Source organism: Protomyctophum parallelum, assembly GCF_964188405.1.
Source record: "Protomyctophum parallelum genome assembly, chromosome: 16".
Classification (NCBI taxonomy): domain Eukaryota; kingdom Metazoa; phylum Chordata; class Actinopteri; order Myctophiformes; family Myctophidae; genus Protomyctophum; species Protomyctophum parallelum.
In genome coordinates, this window is record NC_139711.1 from 43233524 (window position 1) to 43254417 (window position 20894).

The 20894-nt window shown below is 45.1% G+C and overlaps 2 protein-coding genes across 2 annotated transcripts in view; both read left to right on the top strand.

Annotated features, from left to right (window-relative positions):
• LOC310873814 (small ribosomal subunit protein mS39-like) overlaps positions 1-16426 on the top strand; it is a gene marked incomplete at both ends in the record, with an annotated part of 150862 nt that extends 134436 nt beyond the window's left edge. The window contains 10 exons of the mRNA XM_083786365.1: positions 2204-2216; positions 8440-8468; positions 8646-8752; positions 10518-10596; positions 11620-11710; positions 13628-13713; positions 14066-14205; positions 14446-14487; positions 14843-15001; positions 16375-16426. Coding sequence (XP_083642491.1) covers positions 2204-2216; positions 8440-8468; positions 8646-8752; positions 10518-10596; positions 11620-11710; positions 13628-13713; positions 14066-14205; positions 14446-14487; positions 14843-15001; positions 16375-16426 — 798 coding nt within the window. The remainder of the gene's footprint in view (positions 1-2203; positions 2217-8439; positions 8469-8645; positions 8753-10517; positions 10597-11619; positions 11711-13627; positions 13714-14065; positions 14206-14445; positions 14488-14842; positions 15002-16374) is intronic.
• Positions 16427-18549: 2123 nt separating this feature from the next.
• Positions 18550-20004, top strand: LOC310873815 (LETM1 domain-containing protein LETM2, mitochondrial-like; the record flags this gene model as incomplete). Its single annotated transcript, XM_083786366.1, has 1 exon — positions 18550-20004. One exon carries the CDS (start codon positions 18550-18552, stop codon positions 20002-20004), a length of 1455 nt encoding a protein of 484 aa, XP_083642492.1.
• Positions 20005-20894: the final 890 nt, after the last annotated feature.

Sequence of the window (20894 nt, forward strand, 5' to 3'; positions counted from 1 at the left end):
GGGAAGAAAGTAGCTGTAGTAGTTTTGACATGTTCTGGACATGTAGTTTTAACTTGATATGATGGACTCAATAGTCCATCATATCAAGACTAACTGGAAAATAAGCATGGAGAGAAAATCGAGCCCGTCTTGCGTTTAAAGGGCAATTTCACCCCTTTTGCAACCGTATCTTATTTTAAGTTGTTTGGGAAACAAGAAACACTTTTTGTGTGTAATACATGTTTTTAGATATTTTAGTATTTCAAAGTGCCAATGATGTCATGGACACGGGTCTCACTTCCTTCCTGAAGTACATGTTGTCTCAAAAAGACAGCCCTCTCCACAAGTGCAGCAAAGCATTATGGTCATTGTAGTAATCCAGCAGTGAGACCAGTGTCCATGACATCACAGACACTTTGAAATACTAAAATGTCTAAAAACACACATTTCCCACATAAACCCCCCAGGAAAGATATGGTTGCAAAAGGGCTGATGTGGCCCTTTAAACATGCATGATTGTGTGAAATGTCTATTTGACCATGAGAGAATGACTTCATACAATGACTATTGCTGTGTGCAGTGGGTGCGGTGAATTTAGGATTATGAATGTGACAAGTTGCTTTTGTCACCTATCAGATGTTGTCACAGGGATGCTAATTATTTCCCAGTTTAAATCATTTAAATGCAAATGATTCCCGATCCTATATATATATATATACATGTTCCACTCCAGTCACACAATACTGTAGGAGTAGGCTATATGCACTCTACTTATCACAGTAAAAGGATCACATGCAAATTGGTTGGTCGATCCATTCAGCAATAGGGTTACACACCCTAACTCATTATCACCTGTCCATTAACAATGGGACAGACATGACATTCCTCAATATTAACAACCCATTTCTTCTAACACGGTAGATAAAGGTGGAATTCATACCTTGTCATTCATACCTTGTCAGATAACATATCAACTCACGTCCACGACTACTATTATTTTGTAACTAATCATAGTTGTAACCATCATCACAGTATGACTAAGGGATGCACACCATCCTTGCACACAATTGTTAGAAAATGAAGCATTTCTTATGATGAGCTTTATGAACACACAAAGGATGTGTAGCTGTCAACCCTTTATTTGAAAAAGAAGAAATTACGTGTTTTTACAGTGTAAATATGTTACAATTTTATGAAGACGGCATAATACAGAGAATCTAAACATATAATCAAACTAAGTCATTGAAATACACAATGATGATATGTTAGTCCAAACAACACATGTCAACACAGAGACAAGTTACAATTGCACCATTAGTCTGTGAATATTAATGTGACATTTCAATTGCTGAATAATGTGGACAATGTTTCATTCATACCAATTGTCAGATAACATATAAACTCACGTCCACAACTACTATTATTTTGTCATAGTTTTAACCATCATCACAGTATTACTATGGGATGTGTCACCATCCTTGCACACAATTGTTGGAAAATGAAGCATTTCTTATTTTACGCTAGATCTACATGTAGTCACAGGTTAAGTACAATGGACAGTATGCACTCTGTAACATTAGGACTTACTCATTTCATGTTCAATGTAGAAAGTTCAAGTAAAATATGTGTAGATTGTTTCATTTAATTAATACTCCTATCATGTTCCTTATAGTAATATTTTGGTATGAAGGATATAAAATGATGCTGTTCTTGTCACTGTATTGTTCACAGTACAAGGCGTCCATACTTAAGGGAGGTGACTGAAACACATGTGATGTGATTAGCTTCTTGTAATGAACACAAGGATCTTTAGCTGTCAACCCTTTATTAGAAAAATAAGAATTTACAGACAGTTTTCTTACAGGTATGGCATAGTACATATTTTCTGTTACAATGCATTCTATGAAGACAACTATTCTATAAAGAAAATCTAAACAAATTATACAACTAAGTGATTAAAATATACTGGGTACAATTGCACCACTAGTGTATGAATAATAATGAATATGACATTTTAATCTCAAGCTATAAAATCAACACAATATGTTTTGGCGTCTTCAAATTCCTGCCCTCACTTTTATCTTCAATATATACTTTGCTCAGCCAATCATCACTATGGGGTGATCAGCCAATCACAAGCCAAAAGGAGGAGATAGCGCCCCTCTCATTAGCACTCATCATTTACAGCTTTTTCCTCTTTGTGTATCTTCATGTGTTTTTCTAGATGACCAGTCTGGGTAAAGCCCTTTTTGCAAATTTTACACTCAAAGGGTTTTTCCCCTGTATGAGTCCTCATGTGTACTTCTAGATTATTTTTTCGACTAAAGCCTGTGCCACAAACTGTACACGTAACGGGTTTTACCCCTGTGTGAGTCCTCATGTGTACTTTTAGACTACCCTTTTGACTGCAGCCCATGCCACAAACTGTACACGTAAAGGGCTTTTCCCCTGTGTGAGTCATCATGTGTAATTTTAGATTACTCTTTTGACTACAGCCCTTGCCACAAACTGTACATGTAATGGGGGTTTCCCCTGTGTGAGTCATCATGTGCAATTTTAGACTACCCCTTTGACTAAAGCCTTTGTCACAAACTGTACACGTAAAGGGCTTTTCCCCTGTGTGAGTCCTCATGTGTCGTTTTAGATCACTCGTTCTACTACAGGCCTTGCCACAAACTGTACACATAAAGGGCTTTTCCCCTGTGTGAGTCATCATGTGTCGTTTTAGATCACTCGTTCTACTACAAGCCTTGCCACAAACTGTACACGTTAAGGGCTTTTCCCCTGTGTGAGTCCTCATGTGTATTTTTAGATTATCCTTTTGACTAAAGCCTGTGCTCAAAGACAAACTATTTCCTCCCATGTGTTGTGTATTGTGTGATTTCACTGTGTTTAAACTTGACTGGCCATCCATGGTCTCATCCCACTCATCACTGTCTTCAGTGATGTCAGATTCAGAACAGTGTGAAGAGAGGAGCTGACTAGTTGGTTGTGATGTTCCACAGTCCTCTACATCAGCTTGTGTTGTCATTTGTTGAGATGAGGTGCTGGCTACAGGTTCTATTTGTATGTTTTCATCACCATCTTCGTGTTTCACTGATAGTAATGTCTCTGTTGATCCACCATCCTCCTCTGATCTTTGAAGTAGCTCATCATGTTCCTCTTTAATCTGTGGAGACGCTGGTTCCTCTTTGATCAGACTGGAGGTTCTCTCCTCATGTTCTTCTTTAATTTGTGGAGTCGCTGGTTCCTCCTGGACCAGACTGGATATTCTCTCCTCCTGTTCTTCTTTAATCTGTGGAGACTCTGGTTCCTCTTTGATCAGACTGGAGGTTCTCTCCTCATGTTCTTGTTTAATCTGTGGAATTTCTGGTTCCTCCTGGACCAGACTGGAGGTTATCTCCTCCTGTTCGACTTTAATCTGTGGAGGCTCTGGATCCTCCTGGACCAGACTATAGGTTCTCTGCTGCTGCCCAGTGAATACCTCCTCTTTATACACAAGGTGTATGGAGTCTAGACAGAAGAGAGAGAGAAGAGAAACACATTATTACATGTTTGAACATGACACTTCTACTGTTAGTTCCATATCTATTATCTTATTATATAAGTATGTAGTAAAGTAGAACCAAAACAAAGACTAAATGCTTCAGCTAGTGCAGAGAGGAGAAGTTCAGCTCTTAACAACTAGCAGAGATTAAAGTGACACAAAGCAGACCAAGCTCTTGTTAAATACTAACAGTGGGCCAATCAGAGTGAGTGGGGCGGTACACACCAAGAACTAAACGGGCCAATCACTGCTCACAACAAAATCTAAAGGTACAGCAGCGTTATGTAACTTTCCTAATCTACCCTGGATTTGAACGGAGATGAAGATAATTTAAATGAATTATATACATTGTCAGTGTAGAATAAAAATTCTCAATGAAAGGATTTTATATAACAGAGTTGTTGCAGAGCTGCAGTTTTCAGGGAGTTTGTTCCAGCTATATGACACATTGAACCGAATACTATCTTTTTTTTCTAGGATCATAAAGCAAATCTTTCCCAAATGACCATAGTGGTATGAATAGTTGATGATATAACACACGATCGGATGCCCCAAACCATGCTTTATAGACCAGTATAGTACAGTTTTTACAATTGCATTATTTGACACACAGCGACCCAGTGTTAAGATTTAAGAACTGATGTTCAACTTTCTTTATATTTCTGAAGACATTCAGCATTCTGAGTCATCAGAATGCAGGAAAGATATGGTTGCAAAAGGGCTGAAGTAAACCCTTTAAACATGCATGTGTGAAATGTCTATTTGACCATGAGAGAATGACTTCATACAATGACTATTGCTGTGTGCAGTGGGTGCGGTGAATTTAGGATTAGGAATGTGACAAGTTGCTTTTGTCACCTATCAGATGTTGTCACAGGGATGCTAAGTATTTCCCAGTCTAAATAATTTAAATGCAAATGATTCCCAATCCTGTATATACATGTTCCACTCCATTCACACAATACTGTAGGAGTAGGCTATATGCACTCTACTTATCACACTAAAAGGATCACATGCAAATCGGTTGGTCGATCCATTCAGCAATAGGGTTACACACCCTAACCCATTATCACCTGTCCATTAACAATGGGACAGACATGCTCCTAAACATTCCTCAACATTCACATCCCATTTATTCTAACACGGTAGATAAAGGTGGAATTCCTGTATCCTACGACTATGAATAATAATGCACGCTCCCAGCCTGTGGAGCGATGCGATCGGTTCTGATTAATGCTGGGCCGTTATCGGCGTTAACGTGCTGCGTTAACGCGAGAATATTATCGCGCGTCAAAAAAATTATCGCCATTAATCTATTCTCAAAGTTGGGTCTGGGAGCTGGGTCTGCATTGACTGCGAGCAAACTAGGAATTTCGCTTTGATCCTAACCTAACCGGACACGGGTGAAATTAATGAACAGTGCGGCGTGCCACACTGTTCATTAATCGGCCGTGCAAAATCCACCGATCCGCGAAACCGATCAACAAAGCAAAAATCTGCGCAGTTTTACATCCAAAATAATGTGTCACTTTCTCGGTTCGGCACCGCTACTGGAGAAATATAGCGCTGTCGAAGGCAGCGCAACTAAAATCTCCCCCCCACATGGCAGGGAGAGAGAGAGAAAAGAGAGACAGAGCGAGAGAGCACTCACGTCTTCACCCCAGCGAGGGAGGGGGAGAGAGAGAGAAAAGAGAGAGAGAGCGAGAGAGAGCACTCACGTCTTCACCCCAGCTTGGGAGGGAGACGGAGAGAATGGGAGAGAGGCTGCTCCAGTCCAGTCATTACCTTTTTTCTCATTGACCAGCAGAAAAGTGAGCAAACTATAATCCTTGTGCCCTGATACAACTTTCTTGGAAATGTGCTGGTTGCCTGCAGTTGCAGGCAGCCAGCCAGTAAGATGAGCCTGTGCATTTCACGGTTTTCACCCTGTATAACTTGAACGCATAGGCAAGGCAATCAAGACTATTAATTAATGACAGCTGTGTAGGCGCGATGAGTCTAATGTTGTGTGTGTGTGTGTTACACCAAAAGTGGTGACCTGATTATATAGGTCACCTAGGTTACACACAATACAATGCGTTGTCAACACATGCTGAGTTGACAAAGATTGACAGATTTCGGAGAAGACTGATAGTTTATCCTTTAGTAATTAGGCTGTGGAAGTATTCACACTACTTTAGTGTGGATTTATTGGTATTGTCAATTTAAGGAAAGGAGGAGGAGGAGGAGGAGGTGGTGATCAAAGCAGCTCCACAAGACCACAACGTTACATTGGTAGGCTCAAGGCTGCATTTTGTTCCCTTTTTTTCTCTCGAGGGTGCATGGGATGATGGGAGCCCCTCCAGCAGGCTAGGGAACCCCGCTCAGGTTAGCGGAAAATGACCGCGGGGCGCGGGTTGCCAGGTTTTTTTTATAAGTTAAAAAAAAAAAAGGTTTATAAAAATATTAATAAAAATATTAAAAAAGATCGGGATCGGAATCAGAATCGGCCGATCTTAAAAAGAAAGATCGGTGATCGGGATCGGCCCCCAAAAACGTGATCGGAGCATCCCTATTATTTAGGTAGCGCACACATATTTTCAATGCTTTCGGCAGAGTTCAAATGAGCCATTTTAATCTAGATTAATCTAGATTAACACCAGAATTGCAGTGAGATTAATCTAGATTAAAAAAAATAATCTATGCCCACCACTAGTTCTGATATAAATAATCTCTGTCCTTTTTTATCAATCTCCGTCCTGAGCACTGGGCATTACTAACTCTGTCCTACCCGCTCAGGGTGGTGTTATTAATATTAGTATAGTTCATTTTTATGTTCTGGTTCCTTTTCCATATGGCATATTGGCATATGGAATATGCAACAATGAAGAACCCCTGAACCTTGAGAAAAGGGAGTTTATTCAATCCAAAGCCTTCGCTGACAGCGAGGACGGCGCCTTGGGGTTACACATTCACGTCGATCACTCTCACGATAAGATGAGATAAGATAAACCACTGTTGATCCCAGAAGGGAAATAATTTGGATATATCATAGCAGCAACAGCAGTGAGAATGACACAACACAAGAACAGATAAGAGTGTAAAAGTCAAGAACCAAACCACATAAATAAAAATAATAAAAGACAATGCACAGACCTGCTGGTTAGGAGAAACCAAATGGGTCTGTAACTCAGAAACAGTACAAATTGGTATGTTTCATTCATACCAATTGTCAGATAACATATCAACTCACGTCCACGACTACTATTATTTTGTCACAGTTTTAACCATCATCACAGTATGACTAAGGGACACCATCCTTGCACACAATTGTTAGAAAATGAAGCATTTCTTATTATACGCTAGATCTACATGTAGTCACAGTTACAGGCTATGTACAATGGACAGTATACACTCTGAAACATTAATACGTACTCCTGCCATGTTCAATGTAGAAAGTTCAAGTCAAAGATGTCTAGACTTTTTAATGTATTTAATACTCCAGGGTTTCCTGCACAATGTTGTTGGCATGGCGCTGCGCCATGCTTGAAATAAATCGCGCCATGCCAAGCTTAAAAAATGAAATGTCCAGTACCTCCCCAGTGCCTCCCCCAGTGCCACCCCAGTGTCTGCCCAGTGTCTGGCCAGTGTCTGCCCAGTTTCCGCCAAGTGCCTCCCCAGTGTCTGCCCAGTGTCCCTCTGAGTGCCTCCCCACTGCCTCCCCAATGTCTCCCCAGTGGCTGCAGTTTCTCCCCAGTGCCTCCCCAGTGTCTCCCCAGTGCCTCCCCAGTGCCCCCCCAGTGTCTCCCCAGTGCCCCTGCAGTGCCTCCCCAGTGTCCCCCAGTGTCTCCAATAGCAATACAAGAGCAATAATACAAATTATGGGCGCCTATGGGCGCGCGCCCATAGGCCGCGCGCCAGAAGGTCCCCCCGCGCCCGGCACCATGCCAAGGCCTTTTCCTGCAGGAAACACTGTACTCCTATCATGTTCCTTATAGTAATAGTTTGGCATGCAGGATGTAAAATGAAGCAGTTCTTGTCACTGTATTGTTCACAGTACAAGTTGAAGGTGAAGCACATGTGTTGTGATGAGCTTTCTGTAATAAACACACAAAGGATGTGTAGCTGTCAACCCTTTATTTGAAAAAGAAGAAATTGCGGACAGTCTTTTTTAAAGAGTAAATATCTTGTGTTATAATTTCACGAAGACAACATAATACAGAGAATATAAACATATAATCAAACTAAGTCATTGGAATACAGTATGATGATAATTATGTTAGTCAACACAGAGACAAGTTACAATTGCACCACTAGTCTGTGAATATTAATGAATGTGACATTTTTATTGCTGAAGAATGTGGGCAAACACTGCTTCTCATATTGTTATATCAATATCGGCAGGTCATTATGCAAGTTGAAGATGTATTAAAACAATTGATGTATAGTACATCATGTTTAATGTATCTAGCTGGACTAAACTGAATAATTAACATAAGTGTCAAGATAATGCCTTATTTGAAGAAAAGAAAACACTCATCCTTTAACAGCATTTTCCTCTTTATGATGTTTTTAGATTGCAATTCAGACTAAAGCCTTTTTCACAAACTGTACACGTAAATGGTTTTTCCCCTGTATGAGTCCTCATGTGTAATTTTAGATTATCCTTTCGACTAAAGCCTGTACCACAAACTGTACACGTAACGGGTTTTACCCCTGTGTGAGTCAACATGTGTAATTTTAATGCCACATTATGAATACAGCCCTTGCCACAAACTGTACACGCAAAGGGCTTTTCCCCTGTGTGAGTCCTCATGTGTACTTTTAGACTACCCTTTTGACTGCAGCCCATGCCACAAACTGTACACTTAAAAATAAAGTTTGTGATTTTGATCCTGTTCTCTTTTGCTGTCTCTCTTTCATTTTCTCTCCAGTCCTATTCTTCCTCAACGCCATGAGAATAGTAAGTATGTTTCCCCTCTGAATTCACCTCTATCCATCCATTGTCTACAATAATGTATTGTAGACAATGGATGCGCTGGAGGGACCCCCATACAATTAAATTATGTTTGAATTACATTTAAATGTATTTTATATTGAATGAATGTCTGTACTGAACTGTGTGTTTGTCATCTGTCAGTGTCTCGACACCAAAGACATGGAGCATGCCTACAGACTGCACAGCCTGCTGGAAGTGGGGGAGAACTGGAGGCTGCTGGGGGATTCCTACCAACAGAGTCTGTACTAGTAAGCATCAACCCTCCACCACACTGGTCCATAAAACCATCAACCCTCCCTCCACACTGGTCCATCCATCCATCAACCCTCCCTCCACACTGGTCCATCCATCCATCCATCAACCCTCCACCACACTAGTCTATCCATCCATCCATCAACCCTCCACCACACTAGTCTATCCACCCATCAACCCTCCACCACACTGGTCCATAAAACCATCAACCCTCCCTCCACACTGGTCCATCCATCCATCCATCAACCCTCCACCACACTAGTCTATCCATCCATCCATCAACCCTCCACCACACTAGTCTATCCACCCATCAACCCTCCACCACACTGGTCCATAAAACCATCAACCCTCCCTCCACACTGGTCCATCCATCCATCAACCCTCCCTCCACACTGGTCCATCCATCCATCCATCAACCCTCCACCACACTAGTCTATCCATCCATCCATCAACCCTCCACCACACTAGTCTATCCACCCATCAACCCTCCACCACACTGGTCCATAAAACCATCAACCCTCCCTCCACACTGGTCCATCCATCCATCAACCCTCCACCACACTGGTCCATAAAACCATCAACCCTCCCTCCACACTGGTCTATCCATCCATCCATCAACCACCACCATGAAGAGGTGGGTTTTCAGACTACAGCGGAGTAGATTGGGAGTGATGCTGCAGTTCTGATTGCAATGGGGAGTTTGGAGCCAGAAGGAAGAAGAGTTTGGGACGTTTTCACTGTTATAAAAATAAATACTAGATGGATTGCACCCTTATAACACCATATCTCACCTACTGTGTGGAAGTGTGGGGTAACACTTACAAAAGCAACCTTCAGCCAATATATTTACTGCAGAAAAAAGCAATAAGAATAGTAAATAAAGTAAATTACTATGAACACACAAATCCACTGTTTCTAAATTCACAAACATTAAAGTTTTTTGATTTAGTTGATTTTAAAACAGCACAATTATTATTTAAAGCTAGACATAATCTGCTTCCTGGAAATATCCAAAAAAGGTTTAGGGATAGGGATGGGAGGTATGAGCTGAGAGGGGAACTAAACTTCAAACAAATAAGTGTTGAAACAACCTTAAAGAGCATGTGTGTTTCTGTCCATGGGGTTAAGCTGTGGAATAGCTTGTCTGAGACAATTAAGCAAAGCAACAACCTTAAACAATTTAAAAAGAGGCTCAAACAGGAATTATTGCATGGATATAACCTGGAATGAGTAGGGAGCTGAGCTATGTTTATGCCATGTAGAGTTGGACTTAGTATAACATTTGGCTTTGTCTGTTCTTGTCTTTTTTTTTCCTGTCTTTTTTTCTTTTGTCTTTGTCGTTGTCTGTTTTTATTTTCTGTTTTTGCTTTTGGTTTGTTTAATTTTCTATTCTTCTATAAATGTCATGTGTTTTTTTTTTTTTTTTTTTTTTTTGTTTTTTTGTGTTGATTGTTATGCATGTCTTCAACAGCATGTTGGAGCAAGTTGAGCTAAGGATAGGCACTTATAAGCTTTAAGCTTCTGCCTATGCCTTTTTGATCACAAAAGAAAAAGTAAACTGTTTTGTGTAATGTCTCCCTCTGTAAGATCGAAATAAACTATTCATTCATTCATTCATTCATTCATTGATGGTAGTAGGTATTTTTAGTGATTTTAGTCTTTAGTGACTGATGACAGTTGTAAATCAACTGTTCCCTCCCACCCCCCCCACCCCCTCCCCCCCCACCCCCTCTCTCTCTCTCTCTCTCTCTCTCTCTGCAGTGGTCGTTTCTTCAGCCTGCTGTGTATGATGGAGCAGATAGACGTGGTGTTGAAGTGGTACCGGCAACTCGTCCCCTCGGTCAGTATATATACAGCACACTGCTGCCTTGCCCGAGGGTTCAACTCGTCCCCTCGGTCAGTACAGCACACTGCTGCCTTGCCCGAGGGTTCAACTCGTCCCCTCGGTCAGTACACAGCACACTGCTGCCTTGCCCGAGGGTTCAACTCGTCCCCTCGGTCAGTACACAGCACACTGCTGCCTTGCCCGAGGGTTCAACTCGTCCCCTCGGTCAGTACAGCACACTGCTGCCTTGCCCGAGGGTTCAACTCGTCCCCTCGGTCAGTACAGCACACTGCTGCCTTGCCCGAGGGTTCAACTCGTCCCCTCGGTCAGTACACAGCACACTGCTGCCTTGCCCGAGGGTTCAACTCGTCCCCTCGGTCAGTACAGCACACTGCTGCCTTGCCCGAGGGTTCAACTCGTCCCCTCGGTCAGTATAGCACACAGTACTGCCTTGCCCGAGGGTTCCCGTGTCCAAAACGCCCCGGGGCATAGAGCATAGAACACGGGGCAGGAACCACGTAACCTCCTCCATGTTTCAAATCGCCCTACTTTGTCGCACAAGAGTGTGTCGCACAGAAGCAGCAACGCGTATTGTGTCGCGACACGACACGTGAGCTTGTAGCTCCGCTATTTCACTGATATTGAACTAATGAAAAGTATTAACAATTAATAACTTGTGACTAAATGATAAATGGATCCATCAGAACATCATTATTTTTCATATCCTGAAAAGTTTTGGACATACCCCACATATCCCACCCGACAGTGACCGTAATTATGCTGATTTCTTTCAGATTGTTCGGCCGGTAATGATTTGATAATTCAACGTTGGAGTTGTTAAAAGTCTCTCTCTCTGTGTGTGTGTGTGTGTGTGTGTGTGTGTGTGTGTGTGTGTGTGTGTGTGTGTGTGTGTGTGTGTGTGTGTGTGTGTGTGTGCAGCGCTACTACCCGAGCCCTCAGGGAATGATAATTCATTATTAATAATATTAATAATAATTAAAAGTCTCTCTATGTGTGTGTGTGTGTGTGTGTGTGCAGCGCTACTACCCGAGCCCTCAGGGAATGAGGGACCTGCTTCAGGCCGTGGACACAGACGGTCGCCTGGACCTTCTGCCCACCATATGGAAAGGTAACTTAACCGGGAACCCCTTTTGGTGTTTTAAGCATTATGTTATACTTTAGCTATTGAAAAATAGCAGATCTACAAGCTCGTAGCTTGGCACCGAGTGCCGCGCTACGAGCTTCTATGTCTGCTATTTTTGAAAAATCGTGAAAATGTGGCCCAAATGTTTGAATATATATTCTTTCAGAGCGAACGTTTTTAACTCAAATCTTTGCTACTGAGGGGGTCCCTGGAACTACATTTTCAGACGGGGGTCGGCGGCCAATGACATATATATATATTTGGGGGTCCTTAGCATGAAAATGTTTGAGAACGAATGAAAACAGAAAACTGTCAGGATTTAGAAGACATTTGTAGAATCGTCCTCAGGTCTGAATAGGTTTAAACATCACACACGTATTACGACTCATGATGTCAGTGTTTTGGCTGCTGCACCTGCCTTCACGCTGTACAGTATGGTGTACTGTAAAGCATATTAAATTAATAATAACGTACTGGGGGGCAGTTTCAGCTTCACCCAGCTGGTAGCTGCTCAGGTGGTCCTATTGAGCGAAAGAAAGAAAAGTGTCGTAAAGAGAAAAGCATCACATAAAATAAAAAAAAATGTTTATCCAAATCCGATATTAACACAATCTCTCTCTCTCTCTCTCTCTCTCTCTCTCTCTCTCTCTCTCTCTCTCTCTATTAAATCAGTGTTATTGGTATAACATGACAATATGATCTTCCCACTCTCTCCGCCCCTCGAAGTGTGCTTTGTTACAGGATGAACAGATATAAAATAATGTCTCAGTAACGTGAAGCAATGCTACTTTCTCACACACAGTACCAGTGATATTATATCATAATCACGAGCAAAGGCGCTTTACAGACATTCACCCATTCTCACACACACACATTTACACACCTATGGCGGAGGAAACCAATGCAAGGCACCAACCAGCACATCGGGAGCAATCAGGGGTTCAGAGTCTTGCTCAAGGACACTTCGACACTAACTCTGGGGGAGCCCAGAGGGTTTGAACTGGCAACCTTGCGGTTCCCATCCGGCCACTCTACCCCTGAGACACCGCCGCCCGTGATATATTCTACTACATGATATGTAGTGATATATTCTACTACATGATATGTAGTGATATATTTTACTACATTACTTTTACTATACTGTTTTTCTTCCTGTGTTCTGTCAGACATCGGGGCCCTTGGTCATGTGTTGTTCTGTCAGACATCAGGGCCCTTGGTCATGTGTTGTTCTTCATGTGTTCTGTCAGACATCAGGGCTCTTGGTCATGTGTTGTTCTTCCTGTGTTCTGTCAGACATCAGGCCCTTGGTCATGTGTTGTTCTTCCTGTGTTCTGTCAGACATCAGGGCCCTTGGTCATGTGTTGTTCTTCCTGTGTTCTGTCAGACATCAGGGCCCTTGGTCATGTGTTGTTCTGTCAGACATCAGGGCTCTTGGTCATGTGTTGTTCTTCCTGTGTTCTGTCAGACATCAGGCCCTTGGTCATGTGTTGTTCTGTCAGACATCAGGGCCCTTGGTCATGTGTTGTTCTGTCAGACATCAGGGCCCTTGGTCATGTGTTGTTCTTCCTGTGTTCTGTCAGACATCAGGGCCCTTGGTCATGTGTTGTTCTTCCTGTGTTCTGTCAGACATCAGGGCCCTTGGTCATGTGTTGTTCTTCCTGTGTTCTGTCAGACATCAGGGCCCTTGGTCATGTGTTGTTCTTCCTGTGTTCTGTCAGACATCAGGGCTCTTGGTCATGTGTTGTTCTTCCTGTGTTCTGTCAGACATCAGGGCTCTTGGTCATGTGTTGTTCTTCCTGTGTTCTGTCAGACATCAGGGCCCTTGGTCATGTGTTGTTCTTCCTGTGTTCTGTCAGACATCAGGGCCCTTGGTCATGTGTTGTTCTTCCTGTGTTCTGTCAGACATCAGGGCTCTTGGTCACGACAACAAGGCAGATTTGGTGGAAGAACTGCTGTCCCTGATGGCCAGAGAAAACCACAGTCCTGAGGTGAGTAGGGAAGCCATGAATGTTGACACAGACAGACAGACAGACAGACGGACGGGCACAACGGGTAATGCATAACCTTGTGGGGCACACATTACTGTACCAAGGGGGACAGTAACACTGTGTGTGTCTCTACAGGTAGACATTAGGGGTGTGTACGAGGGGACAGTAACACTGTGTGTGTCTCTACAGGTGGACATTAGGGCTGTGTACGAGGGGACAGTAACACTGTGTGTGTCTCTACAGGTGGACATTAGGGGTGTGTACGAGGGGGACAGTAACACTGTGTGTGAATCTACAGGTGGACATTAGGGCTGTGTACGAGGGGACAGTAACACTGTGTGTGTCTCTACAGGTGCAGCAGTCCTTCGCAGCCTGTGCCCTGGACATTAGGGGTGTGTACGAGGGGGAAAGGAGCAGACTGGAGTGGAGCAACTCTTCTCTGTCCCACGTCACCACGCTGCTGCTACGAGCCACCATGACACAACTGGCCTGGTGAGGATGTTTTGAGCTACGTAGATCGGCTATTTTTGCCACGACAGTAATATGCAATGTGGCGTGGCCCTCCTGGAGTGAGTGTGTAAATATTATATTGGCCCTCTCCATCGTCAAAGTTGCCCACCCCTGGGAAGGACTGTCGATGTTTTTTTTGTTTTGTTTTTGGTCTTTTTTTTTAATTGATTAAATTGTCCCCCCCCCCCCCCCGGCCCTAAATCTGTGTTGGTTTCTCCACAGGGGGATGTTGGAGCGTTTCAAGACTAAGAACAGAGTTCCTACGTGAGTATGACCACTATGTCCTCAAGGTGAATGATCCAAATGGACCCTTATATAGATCTTTAACCCATTCTGACCTGAGATCAGATTCATACGAGGTTTCCACTGGACACACACTGGTCTGATTAACCCATTCTGACCTGAGATCAGATTCTAAAAATGTCAGTCGTTCTTCGATTTTTCAAAAATAGCAGATCTACAAGCTCATAGCGCGCCACAAATAGCTAAAGCACGACATGATGCTAACACCAAAACGGGTTCTCGCCCAAAATGGGTTAACTCTTGAGTGTAAAATGAAACCTGTGAATGCAGAATAAATAACGCCGACTTCCTCCATGTCTTCTATCTCGACGTGCAGCGACGCCATGTTGGGGGAGTTCCTGTCGGTGTGCGTCAGCGATGGCGCCCCCCAGAGGGCGGTGGAGCTGGTGCAGTTCTCCGCATCCTTCGGCCTCCCGGCCACGCCCACGCTGGCCCAGCGGGCGCTCCGGGAGTTTGACCTGACGCCGGAGCAGAGGTGAGGCCTTTGAATGTCAACCCGCTGAAATCAACTGATCACAAAGGATTTCCCCGAGCGCGGCACGGCTGCAGCTCACCGCTCCTTGGCTGCAGCTCACCGCTCCTTGGCTGCAGCTCACCGCTCCTTGGCTGCAGCTCACCGCTCCTTGGCTGCAGCTCACCGCTCCTTGGCTGCAGCTCACCGCTCCTTGGCTGCAGCTCACCGCTCCTTGGCTGCAGCTCACCGCTCCTTGGCTGCAGCTCACCGCTCCTTGGCTGCAGCTCACCGCTCCTTGGCTGCAGCTCACCGCTCCTTGGCTGCAGCTCACCGCTCCTTGGCTGCAGCTCACCGCTCCCAATTAAGAGATTGGTCAAATGCGGAGAACAAATTTCACTGCGGCAACGTGTGTGGCAAATCGTATGACTTTGACTAGATTCCATTCCGACTGTCGGGGCGGAATTCACCCTCCGAGTAAAATAACACCCAGTACATGCAGACTGCTCAAGAACACCGCTGGCTGGCTGCAGTTTATAGTAGTAGTGCTCAGTGTGGAATGGCCCTTTAGGCTGCTCAACAGTGCCACCTTAAGGTCAGCTCTTCATACTCTGGCTGGACAGACAGACAGACAGACAGACACACGGCCAATTCTTGACATTGACAGTATCTTTCAGTGCGTTTTAACAGCGGGCGAGCATCGGCCGACACATCGCCTAATCGTCGCGATAATACAACATTTTAAGAAATTTAAAACATATTTCCGTGAACGGAAATGATTAGCTTCCCTACTCGGATTTCGGGAGGTGTAGTTCCAGACTCTATATATAGCATTTGGAGATCGTGGAATAGTTGTGTGTGCGCTGCCTCCTCAAATCCAGGTCCATAGAGTGTATACTGATGTGTACACACAATGTTGATTTTGTGTCGACTAATAGTACTATGACGAAAAATTACTACCCTTTTTCACTGATGAAAACAAAATGAAAACTAAGCTATGTGCAGTGACAATACATTTAATCTAATCTATATTGACTAAAGCTACGACTAAATATATTGACAGTTTTGTCAACATAAAAACTAGACTAAAATGTTAGGAAGGGACTGGTGAGCAAGAGATCCAGTATAAGTAATTTTACACTTGGTTGCATGCTGAAAATAGCCGATCTACAAGCTTGTAGATCGGCTATTTTCAGCAAGTGTCATTACGACGGCACCAAGGCCCGCCAAAATACATTTTAAATGAACTGTATAGATTTAGTCGACTAGAATCGTGTGATGTTTAGTCGACTGAAACTAAACTTGAACACTAAAACATTCCAGGTGACCAAAGCTAAATGAAAACAATTCAAGAGATCAATATACTATAATGACTAAAACTCCTCCCATGCATTCAGGTCCACAGTGTGTGAGCTGGAGAGAGAGGCGACTGCACAGACTACAGACTGAGGAACAACTGGTGTCTTCACTCCTCCATATAACCCGCTGGTTCCCAACCTGCGGCCCGGGACCCCCTTGGTGGATCGCCATTAACCCATTCTGACCTGAGATCAGATTAAAAAAATGTCTTCCACATCCTGACAGTTTTCTGAAAAAGCTATGTTTCTATGTCAGTGGTTCTTCGATTTCTCAAAAAATAGCAGACCTACAAGCTCGTAGCGCGCCACTCGGTGGCGCGCTATGAGCTTGTAGATCTGCTATTTTTCAATAGCTAAAGCATAACATAATGCTAACATCAAAAGGGGTACCCGCCCAAAATGGGTTAAAGTGGGGGGGGGGGGGGGGTATTTTCTGTTTGTTTGGAGGGCACTTGTGGGCAGTCATTATTATTGTAACAACAACATATTCAACATGGAAGAAATGAAGTTCAAAAACAATTCAAACAGTAAAAAAAAATAGCTAAAATAGCCGATCTACAAGTAGTACTTGTGCATTGTCTTTTTGTCGCTATTCGTCGTGTGTGCGTGTGTGTGCGCGTGTGTGTGTCTGTGTGCGCGTGTGTGTGTGTGCGCCTTCTTTTCTTTTGTGTGTGTGTGGGGAATTTCTCTCAGCCCACTGTTGTCTCAGCATGTACGGAAACCAGTCTGTGCACAATAATACTGTCAAAGTGTAAATTCTATGCTATTATTCTGTTATTTCATGCATATTTGGGGGTTGGGGCTTCTTGACACGACAACATATGGAAACCATAGTATCAGTCAGTTCATGTTTTTTCTTTTTTCTAGAACCGTTGTGCTGTACATAAAATGAATAAAGTTGGGTGAGAGAAAAACCTCAGTTGTATTTTCTACTGCATCCCCACGCCTACGTTTAGCTGAACTCGGAGGGCCTTGCGGTCGTCGCTGGAGACAAACTTGGCCCCGTTAGGGTCACCGTGTCGGGCACGACGCGCACACCCATCTGAGCCTCCGGTCCACCACTGGCCCTGCAGGTCACCATCCAATGTAATGTTAGTCATCTCTATGTAGTCATTGCAGCACAGTGTGCCGCACTACGAGCTTGTAGAACTAGTATCTTTTAGGGGCGCTATAGCCCCTCCTATGTCCAACCTTTGGTGTCTGTCCACAAACTTTGTCCTACACAAACATTAAATTCCCATTTGACAATGGATGGATAATTTTACGTCATAGTCTCTGAGCAAATATAGGCATAGTGTCTATTTTACGTTATGATGATGTACGGTATGTACGGATATAAGGTGTGATTTTATTTATTTTTTATCATGAAAACGAATCTTTGCTTCTGGGGGGTCAAAAGGCCAATATTGTGATATTGGCCTTTTGACCTGGGCCTTTTGAGAAACAGGGAAGACATGAATGAATATTCTAACCATACCTGTGGGTCATATGTTAACTCCATATTAGACACATGTACAAAACAGAAGAAGTCCAAAAATCATGGCACAAGGGGGCAGAAAACAGCCCAGTCACGTTTTGGTTCATTTAACTCGTTTGCCCATAGACTCCAATGCATTCCGTAAATGTCCGGTTCAAGCCTTTGTCACTCTTCACCAGTAGAAAAGCCGCCATTGGACTTGCCCCATGAAGTGAACAGAGTTGTCATAACTCTTCTTCTTCTCTCATGGGCATATACTTTAATACTAATGACACCCGGGCAGGGATTTCCAAATATGGACATATGAGGGACACAGACAGGCAGATGCAGTGATCTATATTTCCATATTTGGGCACAAAAGGGACACAGACAGACTGGTACAAAGGGAACTGGGACAAAGCGGCATTACAATCACGGGAATGGCTGAGAGTCATAACTATGTCACTACACGCTAGCCAGTACTTAATACTGGATAGCATGGCCATACCGAATGCAGTGAGAGACGGAGCCGGGCTGAATAATAACAAGGTCCATCTTAGACGCCCGAGCAAACAAAGCAAGGCAAAGCGAGGTGATTCAAGGGTCCCGCTGACCTTACGACCTTTATTGCACAACTTCTATCGACCAACTGCTCCCTTTCACAGGGAAGAAGCTTCATAATGGTATAGACGCCGGCACCCACAGGTCTGGTCATTGATGCTGGAGGAATACCACCACGGAACCTCTCCGCTATGGCAATGACTTTGAGCGGCCGGGTGCTTGTCGCGGTCACCAGATCGAGAGGAGCACTACTGCCGCACATCGCCGAGAATCTGCAGCTCTCCAGGAGAGGCCGTCTCTCTACGTCTCTCTCCTCTAAAGCTTACGTAGCGTATGTAGAATGCACCAGCCATGAGTGCTCCTCGCACCCAGCCAGGCCCTCGTCCCATCCCTACCACCTGAAGATGCTCCACCACACCCGCTGGTCTCCTCCTCACAGCCCCACCCTGCTAACCCGCTCGCTACACAGCTCCACCGCTTGGTTCCACGATGCCAGACCTTCAGGCGAGCAGCCTCCGGAGCTCAAGTCTCCTCCTTCCTCCTCTCCACCCGAGGCTCTCGATCGTCCTCCGGCGCCGGTGGCGAGGAGGCCTCTGTACCGGAGGGTGGTGGACGAGCTGAAGCACTACTACCACGGCTTTCGGCTCCTGGCCATCGACACCCGGGTGGCCGGGGCCATGGTGTGGCAGCTGCTGCAGGGAGACGCACTCTCACGCCGGGAGAAGAGGCGGCTGCTGAGGACATGCGCCGACCTCTTCCGCCTCGTGCCCTTCGTCCCCTTCCTCGTCATCCCCTTCATGGAGTTCTTGCTGCCCGTCTTCATCAAGCTCTTCCCGAGCATGCTGCCCTCCACCTTCGAGACGGCGTCGGACAAGGAGCGGAAGCAGGCTCAGGCCGCGGCCGTGAAGGGCGAGCTCGCCAGCTTCCTCCGGGAGACCATCCAGCAGGAACAGCTGGCCAGCAGGAACGGCAACGGCCACGGCCACCACGGAGCGGGCGGAGAGGAGACGGAGACTCTGACACTGGAGAACCTGGAGCGGCCGCAGCTGGTGGCCCTGTGCAGGATGCTGGAGGTGCAGCCCATCGGCACCAACAACCTGCTGCGCTCGCGGCTGCTGGCGGAGCTGGCGTCCATCCGGGCGGACGACGAGGTGATCGTGGCGGAGGGCGGACCCGCGGCCCTGGACGCGTCGGAGCTGCAGGCGGCGTGCCACCACCGCGGCATGCCCTCCGTGGGGCTGACCACCGAGCAGCTGCACCAGCAGCTGCAGCGCTGGCTAGACCTGCACCTGAACGAGAACGTGCCTTCGCCCCTGCTGCTGCTCTCCAGGGCCCTGTACCTGACGGAGCTCAAGCCCAAAATCCCCGTCATCCCCCTCGTGCCCAAGCTGAAGAACGGCGGTCACCCTCCTCCTCTTGCCGGGAGTACAGAGGCGAGCGGCGACGCACATTCTGCCTCTGCTGCTGCTGCTGACAACGTGTTGTTGGTCGACCCCGCCCCCAACATCAAAGACAGATCGGAGGAGGAGGCGCTGAGGGACAGGGCTCCTTCGCTGGCGGACGACAAACCTCTGTCTCCTGCCGAGGTCCTCGTGGCCAAGGAGGCGACGGACACGGCCCAGAAGAACAAGAGCAATTCCAACGGCGTATAAATGGTAAATGGTGCATTTATATAGCCCCTTTATCCAAGGCGCTTCACATATAGATTGTGCATTACATTAACCTGCACATTCATACACCGATGGCGGAGGAAACCATGCGAGGCACCAACCTGCTCATCGGGAGCAATTAGGGGTTAGTGTCTTGCTCAAGGACACTTTGACACTAACTCTGGGGGAGCCCGGGTTTGAACTGGCAAGTGGCAACCTTGCGGTAGCCATTCGCATGTGAAAGTGTGGGGTGGAGCAAGTTAGACTCCATGGCGGCTGGACCAGATATTGGGCTTTAACTATCGGTTATTTTTGTAGTGATTCTAATATTGATGCCTTTCGCAATTGATCGAATAATCGAGAAGCTGGGAAGCGGGAATGATGCAAGTTAGAAATGCCCCCTATCTAACCGACTTGATGCTCAGTTGGTCGAATGGTTCTACTGATAATGTAAACTAGAGATGTGCACGTGCACACACACACACACACACACACGGTCAAATGTTGGAGCAGCTAGCTCAAACATCGCTCGAAAATGTTGAATTGATTATTTGAGGGCCGCTAGCCGCTCCAGTGACTGGCTTTCAGACATGATGTCATGTGGCAGCCAGGTCTATGGACTTTTAATGTGTGTCTCATTCATGTGCCCCAAAAAATCACACTTGTGTGAAGTGAGGGGCATCCACTGTATTTATATCGGCCACATGATGTCTCACGTCATAATTTTCTTTCTTTTTCTTTTTTTTCTTAAGCTTAAGCAGATACAGGCTATAAGAAAAAATACATTCAAAGAGCCTATCAATGAGCTGCAGCTACTCAGTCAGGCGTACAGTATGTACAGTATGTGTAAACTGAATGTTGGATGAATGACAGTCCTTGAGCTCTGTGGGATT